Raw genomic sequence first — 9,778 nt, 5'->3', positions numbered from 1 at the left:
TTAAAAATATTTTCACCTTAGTCATTTTTTGTTTACCTGCCCGCTATTAGTAGCACAGTAATGCCTAAAAAATCGACACCCTGAACTAATTACCTGTAGACTAAGTGAGAATATGTAATGTAACTGAAGAACGTCCTTCTGTCCCTACTATGATGGCTAGCTAGCAGCAAGCTACTGGAACTCTGTCGTCTTGGAAACTGTCATAAACATGATGTTACAATTATGAACCCATCTCATTTTCATTACGTTTTGCCACACAAAATACTTGGTTAGGTTTAGGGAGAAAAACTACTTGGTCACATTTAGGAACAAAACCACGTTGTTACGTTTAGGAACAAAAACTCTTGAAAAACATAAGCCACACACTGGAATTGAACGCTGCTTTTGTGTGGGAAAGTCCTGTATTTTGTACACCTAGCTATCCACCACAACTTCCCAGCTTAAACTTTGTGCCTATATATACTTAGTCCTTTCCTTGTGTCATCATTAATGTGATTGTTAGATGTTGCCATGTTATAACATGTAACATTTCACCATAATAACCTGGTGACACAGGAGGACAGCCTCAAGATGGACTTAATACACAAGATTTAAATAACCAACAAGTAAATTTTTATAGTTTTATTACATTAGTCCTGTGTTAGAAACAGTAGTTGAGGCAGTAATTAATACCATCTACACCTTTTTATCAGCAAGTATCTAAAAAGACTCAGTACTTTGCATTTCCAAGTGAACTCATAGCATATGTTTCTAAAATGTTTTTAGAAACCTATACATGCTGTATTCATTCTGCTCTGTCAACAAACTACTTCACACTGCTTTCTTTGCTCTTTATATTATCCTGCTTAAGTAATTAAAAAAAACTTTTTTCGTGCTGGTTGCTGGCTGGTTGGTGGACCCCCCCACCCCAGCCAGTACCCAGCTGTTAGACAGCAGTATTTCTCTGTACATAATCATTACTTTTTAACTTTTATTTCCAAATGTGTGTGTGTGTGTGTGTTCTTTGCGGGTGTTGTCTCAGTCTGTCTGTTAACCTCTATGAGCATCTGCTAGTCAGCTGGTCCATGTGTTGACACTGGTTGTTTGATTGTTTACATGGTTTGTGTGTGTGACTGTGTGTGTTATGTATTGGTCTACCATAGTAGGTCCATTGGTATTCAGTGTGGGTCTCTCTCTCCGTGCTGCAGTCATCTCTGCAGTCTGTGAGACACAGTGTAGCACACACTCCTATTTAATTCACCTACATTCTCATTTCCTCTTTCTTGATCTATCTGTCTATCTATCTGTCTGTCTGTCTGTCCTATCTGTCTATTTGTCTGTCTGTCACAGGGCATCACAGTGCCTGTTCCTTAGTTGACATTACACTACAGGGATGTCTCCATGTTGAATCTCATGACAGCAGATATTTCACTTCTTTCTCACACATTGTGTCTCTTGCATTTCCTTCATCTTTCAAATCAAATAGTAACTAGGGGCTTGCAGCACACACAAAACCATTCACATGCACTCGCACACACTGTCAGAGTGACCTTGAGATGGTAGTTGCACCACCCAGCAGTCATCTTTCAACCCAGGCTTTTGGGTTTCTAATCTGAGTAATTGGTCCAATAACCTCACCATGGGTGGGAGCAAAGTGATGGACAGTTAAGCGATAGGAGTGGAATTTTTAAAAAGTGCAAATCAATAAATAGCCAAAATGTGACAGGGTGTACACTGAGAAAGGCCAAGCGCAAGTGTGGGAGAGAGAGAGGGAGAGAGAGGTAAACTGATCACCAGTGAACATCTCAGAAGGATTGGATCTGTTTGTCAATAAACATCTGAAATTACAGCTCTCCCCTCCTGCAATGTGTGTGTGAGCATGCATGTGTGTCTGCTGGGGGTGAGGGCTCTTGACACTTCACTTTACTGTGTGTGTATATGTTTGTGAGAGTCATGTGTAAGTATTGAGAAAATGACCCTAGGTGTGTTGAATAGGTTATGATACCGACAGATCCAACTAATGGCCTGATTAACTTACTACAGTGTAGCACTGGAGCTTACTGACTCAGTAATGTTTACTTTCGAGGCCACTGATTAGGACCCAGTCATACTGACGACTGTGGTTATGAAATTCACCAGCAATATTTTTGATAAATCCAATGAAGAAGCTTCTCACAGTTTGATTCTCTCTGGGTATCTCCTGCCCGTATCAGCAGGATGGTATCATTTGTTTATTTGTTTATGTGTGTGTCTTTATCGTAGCAAAAGAAGAAACATTTTTATGCCTAGATAATTATTATTACTCATCATATGCACACACATTTATAATTGTGTCTTCCTGATGACAGTCACTGACATAATGCATTCCCTAGCCCCTAACACCTAACCATCACAACCAAATGCCTTCTCCAACCCTAACCTAAACCTAATCATAATCTTAACCATAAAAGCAAGTCTTAACCCTAAAACAACCCCGTGAAGTTGTCTCTTTGCAAGCATATCTTCGCTCTCAAGGCCTAAAAAGACTGGTCCGCACAAATGTAGTCGTACACACTCACAAACACACACACAGCCTAAAATTGCTGTCTCCTCTGAGAGGTGAGAAAATCCAGATGCATTAGATGAAAAGAAACCATGTAGCTCAGCACTGTATATATATATGTGTGTATGTGTGTGTGTGTGTGTGTGAGAGAGAGAGGGAGAGAGAAAGATGCCATTAATCTTTCACACAGAGGATCGGGGAGGCAATCTGCCGGCTATCATAGATGATACATGACCCGCTATAGAATGATTCACATGTCAACATACTTGACACAGCTACATGCACAGGCCACACACATTGATAGGCAAACTCCCTCACACATATTACATTAAAAAATATCTATAATCACTAAACATGCCCCTGTATACCAACATGCAATCGTACAGCAGCGAAATATATATGCATCCATCCATACACACATACGTGCATTCTCTTTCACACATGGTCTCATCTGAATCAAGTACGCTGTGTTCGACTTCGCTCCTAGGCCCTACACACACAGATTAAGCACTACACTTTTTGAGCTAGACATGTTGTTAATGCATGTTGTCCTCAGTCATTTTCTGCAGGATGGTTGTTGTTCCTGTTCCCTGAGATACAGCTGCAGTCACTCACAGACAATATGAGCTCCCATAATGATGTGATCTCCCAACTCGACTAGTTTCATTTACACTGCAATTTATTTTATTAACATCATTTCTGTTATTTGAAACATTTACATGATGTTAAATTGACAGAACAGAAGGAGTGAAGTTCGCTTTTTTTTTACTCCAGATTCATTTTGCAAGCGTGTCAAGGATGATTTGTTGCAGGTTAAATGCAGGGGTCTAGTGCAGTCTTGTCACTACCCTAAATAAATTAGTTATTAAAATAGATTGTATGCATTCAGCTGCAGCAGGTAAATCTTATCTTACCACAAAATCATCAGCTTGGTGGTGATGAATTTGGTTTAGCATGACAAAGCTAATGCAAGAAAAAACAATTTCAGTCAGCTGATGAACAGCTTACAGTTTTTATATGCGCATAATATATTCTGATGATCCTAGTTTTTTCCAGTAATCTGATTTCTGTCGCAAAATTCTAAATTAGGGGCACTAATCAAGGTAACTTCCACAGATAAACAGTTTGCTGATTTTCTCATACCGCCAGTCCAAAAGTGTGGCAGAAAACTGTATATATACTAATTTGACACTGCAGTTTTTATTTTTACTTCCTCCTGATACCACATAATAACACATGCATTTTAGGCATTAGGAATTCTGGCCAGACTTTTATTTATCATGCCTGTTTAGCATTTATAGGCAGGATAAACTCTTAACATATTTGTGCATAGATTTAAGAACATTTAAAAATGTTTATCAATGTGCAGTATTTTAATATTAATTGGTGTGTTAATTATATTTTATGCACCATCCCGCAGGAGAAATTACAGTTGTTGGCAAAAACATTTATATCAAACAGTAATTATAACTACATGGTAGGTTATACCATTTAGAATGGGAGGGGATTAAAGTGTTACCAGAATACTCTTGTTTAAAGTTGAATTAACTAACTTTTCTCTCTAATTTTCAACCAATCAAGGTGAAATTAGAATAAAAACAAACTCAAGCAGTATCTCCTCCTCTTCTCCCTCTGCTCCTCCTCGCCCCTCCTGCCCTGTCTCAGAAACTCCATCATATGTGGTCACGACAGCCGGAGACAATTGTGGTAGTCGGGCAGTACAGCAGTAATAACCGGCTCCAGAAATAATGTATATGGAATATAGAACCATAGAGCCTGTGGTTTTCAGTGGCATTGCAGCAACAGTGTCAAAGAGGTTTACATTTTAGTGGTATACATACGTATGTCTAATGTTGTTTGTAGCTGATATATTTGCAGTAACGCAAGCAAATTATACAGAGGAATTTTTTCCCAGTAATATTGATACAGTACTAATGTTCCCACCACTATCGCATCACATTCAGTGTTACATACTTGACACATATAACGTTATAAGGTAACTGAGTTGCACGTGAAACAAGAGAAATTACATGTTACACTTTTCTAGTTGTGTTGATGGTGTAAATTTTAACAACATCTCACTAAAATGCTACATGGACTGCAGTGTTGTGTCTGACATAAACTGGACCAAAAATGAGCAAAAAGTAGCTAAATTACTTCATTTGCTAATCCAGGAAAATGAGCTGGTTTCCACTAACTGGACAACAAAACAGAAATTTTGCAGTCAGTTTGAATGACTCCAGATTAATTCAATACATAAGTACAAAATTGAAAAGCTAACATTAGTGTGTCAATGATGCTGACATATAGACGTTAGCCACCTATAGTACTTGCGCGTCTAGCAGGAAGAAAACCACATCTGCACCAAATTTTAGCCCTTTGGATACTTTTAATGCTTTTAATGTCAATTAGTATTTGTAGTCTGTATTTCTTGTCTGGAGGTCTCTATGTTCATTGCTTTTGAAATTGAAGCTTTTCAGTACACATCGTTCTCTGACAACTATTTTTCAGTACATGCCAGATTCATTAATTCAGGCAAACACATCAATGCTTCAAGGACAAATGAAATAAATTCATATTTGTGCACGTGTGTATCTGTGTGAGGATTAAGAGGTGTGCTGGGTTTTGAATAGCAGCTAAATGTAAAGTTGCTCCAAAGGTGAAAATGTATGTCTAGTCAGGCATCACTGCACCTTTGAGCTCCATCACTTCTTTATCCTCCCTAATGCTCCCTAAAAATTTCACACCAGAGTGGTATCACCAGGTGCCCGTCCAAGAAATGTATGACCTTATTTTCTGATTGCAAGAAAATAGTAATATCACCCAAATTTTGTTGGAGCACCTGTAATCAATATTTTGATAATAACAATGGATCAAATGATGTGTGTGTTATGTGAAATGGGTTGTTCATAGAGAGGAACCCACACATTTATCATCTGCTGTTTGCCTCAGCTCTAGTGTCTGAGCATAACTGAGCTCATTGTTTTTGTTTTCCAGTGTGCTCTCACTGCAGCGAATCCAGCAGCCGGCAGCTGTTTTCAGTGAAAAGCTCAAAAAACTGACAGTGCTTTACCTGCAAAGTCTGGGTCTTTTGGCCAGAGGTGGAAAATAACTAAGTACATTTACTTTTTCTGTTACTTCATACTTTGACTTCACTATATTTCCGAGAAAAATATTGAACTTTGTACTCATTGCATTTATTTGAGAACTTTAGTTACTTTTCATAATCAAAATATAGTATAATCATATACTGTACATAATCCTCGGTGGGAAATTCACAAGCAGTATGTAAAGTACTTCAAATGTAAGCTAATTAAACATATAAGGTAGTTAAAACTAGCTCCCCCTTTACCAGCTGCAGCATTAAATGTGATGGACATAGTAATGAATCAATAATTGTAATATGATTAATGTGAACTGTGCCGTTCTGCATAATGAGTAATTTTAATTTAGCTCCTTTTAGCATATTTTGATACTTTTGTACTTTTACTTGAGTAACATTTTGAATGCAGGAATGTAACAGGGTATTTTTACACTATGGTATTGGTACTTTTACTTACCGTAAGTAAACAATCTGAGTACTTCTTTCTTTGTCCCACTCACTCTGTGCAAAAGAACATGGCAGATACCATCTTGGACTTCTAGCTAACCAGAGGTCCTCCGTAGTTTTTTGAAATGACTATTAGCGGTTTGAAAAACATTTCCACCGTCCATCTCTAGGTGGCAGGTGGGACTAATTTATGGACCACATTTTGACAACACAGGGTATAGCATCTGTAATAACAACTGAAGGGTGTCATGGAGGAGGGTAAGATAGCAGCGAGACATCACATCCTGTCCTGTTTTCACTTGATTTGTCGGGCAAGGTGTAAAATCTTAGTACATGTACATTTAAAGTAAGTACAGTAGTCAGTTTACCCATTTGAAATTACTCCCACAATGGATTTAACAACATTTCTGAGTGGATGTTCAGATTAACCGAGGAACACAAACAACATTCATATTTGCTGTAAGTGTGTCCTTGAAATACAAACTGGTGTGTTTTTTGTTTTATTTTTTATACAGATTATGTAAGATCTAAAATGGACATTCTATAAAACATGTTCCTTTTCATTTTCTGCGAATTTGATGGCTTTTTTTTTTACATTTTTATACTTCAAAGACCACTGAGACTGTAAAGCATACGTCTCGCCTCATACCCTCTTCACTTCCTTTCTCGCACTCTCTAAAGCATGGATCAAGGTCTTTTATTGACTGCAACGCTTAAAAGAAAACAACATTTTTCAGCCTTCTCCTACAGTACCTCGCTCTCCTGTTCTCCAGTGTGCTCAGTCTTGTTTGCTCTCTTCCCCTTTATTCAGTAAAAAGACATTTCGATAAACAAAATGAATCGCCACTTACTTTGACACTTCTGCTCACAATTATTAGATAAGGAGAGTAAACATGGAGAAAGAGATGATAGAGAACGAAGATGGGAGAGATGAGGAGTGCCCAGATTACAATCTGTAGCCTTTGTTATTGTTGGTGCTGAATTAGTTTAAGGTTGAAAGACAATTACTTTGGCAGTACTGTCATGTACACAGTGCTGCTAAAATGCTTTGTAAAAATATAATGTGCTGTGTTTTCTATCTCTGACTGGGGAAATAACCTTAATTACATTTCCTTCTCTGTTTTTTCCTCTGTCTTCTATGCTGTTTTTATCCCTTTAACCTTTGCCCTCATATTTTCATCATCATCTTCTTCTTCTTTCATCTCCTTGATCTCTCCTGCTCTTTAACCTTCTGTATCTTTCCACCCATCGTTCTTTTGTTTCCTCCCCGCCTCACCTCTGTCTGTCTTCTCTCCAGGTCTTTGTCTGGACGTATTGTAGGAGGTGTGTGGTGGTTCTTCACCCTTATCATCATCTCCTCTTACACAGCCAACCTGGCTGCCTTCCTCACTGTGGAGAGGATGGTCTCCCCCATAGAGAGTGCAGAGGATTTAGCCAAACAGACAGAGATAGCCTATGGGACACTGGACGCGGGCTCTACTAAGGAGTTCTTCAAGGTATGGACTCGTCTCACTCTGCTTGTTTGCCATGTGAAGTCAGGTTCATTTGCTACTGAGTTCAGGTTGCAGGAGAAAGACAGAGAGTATTAGAAGGATGATTTTTACCTTACTGCGCTTGCAACTTTTATTAAAACTAAACCAGTACTGCACAACTAGCTCATACATTCACACCTTTATCTGAAATTCTAGTCAAAATCTTAACATTTTAAGAATCCCATACATGACGTGAAAATGTATCCATTTATCCTGTCCAAAGTAATTAAAATGATTTTGATGGCATCTAGATTGTTTGCCACAATAGGCAGACAAAATTTAAGGGTAGCCTGTTACGTTTCTGACCACTAGTAGTGCAGTGGAGCAATTTATGCTCCACTGAATGTCTCTCCATTTTTGGAAGGATACATCCAATACACCTTTATGCCAGTGGTTTCCTGCTATTTCATTAACATCATGACATATAACAATGCCCTAACAAAACACGGGAAAGAAGAAAATGTTGCATGGGTAAAGAAACCCATTTACACTAATGCAAGAAAGCATTGTGTTTTACTTTTTTGACATAAAGTTGCTATGGTAGATACCGTATGTCCTTATTGTGACCTCTATTTGCACTTAGCATGGCTTGAATTCTTTTGAGGAGCCTGTCTTGAAACCATGACAGAGCCTCCACCATGTTTCACTGAAGGCTGCTGCACTCCTCCTTCCACCTCTCTCCAACTCTTCTTCTCATATACTGCCAAAATTGGACCCGAAAATGTCAAACTTAGATTCTTTTCAACTGATGCTCACTCCAATCTTTGTGAGCTTTTGCATATCTCAGCCTATTCTCTCTGTCCCTTTATGAAAAAGTGATTTCTTGGCTGCTGTCCTTGCTGAGCCAGCTCCTTGCTGCATTTCATCCGGTCTCTCAAAAAAGAAACTGAGAAGCTTCTCATCAGATTCTGACAGTTTTCTTGGTCTTTCATTTTCATTTTTGTCCTTGACCTCTCCGGATTCTTCATGTTGCTTTAGAACAGCTTGAATACCACATTCTGAGTATCCAGTTTGTTTGTTGAGTTCTTTCTAACATTTTTGTGTTTTTGTTAATACTGTATACATATTTCCTATATTTTCTGGTTGTATTCTGATGAATAAATGCATATAGTGCTGGAAGCGAAGGAGGATATGGAGGCAGAAGAAATGTATCACAGAGCGGTGCAAGTAAAGGACATCGTGGATCATGAGAAACAGATGTTCATTGCGATGCTGAACCAACAGCAAGAATGCTTCAAAGGCTTTGTGCAACTAATCATGGAGACAAACAACAAGAGATTCGACGACTTGACCAGAGAAATACAGGAGATAAAAACGAGTTCGCACTTTACCCAGCGAGAGGTGGATGTGATTAAGGCTGCAATGGGTGAACAGAAAACACAAACCGAGGAAGCTAAGGATGATGTCTACAAAACATATGAGAGTTTAATAACTATAACGGACAAAATGGAGCATCTGGAAGCACAGTCCAAGCGAAAAAACGTGATCTTTGAGGGAATCAAGGAGACAGCTGGAGAAAGCTGGTCGGAAGCAGAATGTAAAGTGAAGGAGATTCTGAAGAATAATCTGCAAATTCTTCAAGAAATTGAGATGGAGCGGGCTCACAGAGTCGGGAAACCTTCTGATCGTGGTCCGAGGGCGGTGATGGTGAAGTTGATGAAAGAGAAAGATAAGGCACACATATTGCAACAAGCAAAGAAGCTTAAAGGATCTAACATTTATATAAATGAAGATTACACCGAGTCTGTGAGGAAGAGAAGAAGGGAGTTGATGCCGAAGTTAAGGGAGGCCAGGGAGAGGGGAGACATCGCTTTCCTGCGGTATGATCGACTAGTGACGAGACCTCGGAACCAGGATCCAGGACCCAGGACCAGCACGCCCAGGGTGCCAAGACAAGGAAATGAAGGGGTCGCTGGACCCTCAGATGTATGAAGAAGAAACACGCAGGTATATTGATATCTGTGACGGCAGATGAGCATTGGAACCAACAACAACAAGCATGACCCATGTACGGAATGAGGCAAGTGATTTGTTACAGAAGTTAATAGATTTTGAGGGACTGGAGCTGGAACTGAACACAATTGGACACTGAACAACATTATCATCAATCGGACGATGACTTTGACCCTGAAAAAAACTTTTTTAAGAACTCTGAAAATAACTGCAAGTATTACA

The 9,778-nt window shown here is 39.0% G+C and overlaps 1 protein-coding gene across 1 annotated transcript in view; it reads left to right on the top strand.

Annotated features, from left to right (window-relative positions):
- gria4a (glutamate receptor, ionotropic, AMPA 4a) overlaps positions 1 to 9,778 on the top strand; it is a 112,726-nt gene that overhangs the window by 80,918 nt on the left and 22,030 nt on the right. Inside the window, 1 exon segment of the mRNA XM_020619987.1 lies at positions 7,369 to 7,567. Coding sequence (XP_020475643.1) covers positions 7,369 to 7,567 — 199 coding nt within the window.

The sequence above is a fragment of the Monopterus albus genome, unplaced genomic scaffold (genome assembly GCF_001952655.1).
Source record: "Monopterus albus unplaced genomic scaffold, M_albus_1.0 scaffold229.1, whole genome shotgun sequence".
In the NCBI taxonomy this organism is placed as follows: Eukaryota; Metazoa; Chordata; class Actinopteri; order Synbranchiformes; family Synbranchidae; genus Monopterus; species Monopterus albus.
The sequence above is the reverse complement of the archived record's forward strand: the minus strand, read 5'-3'. Positions and strand labels throughout refer to the sequence as shown.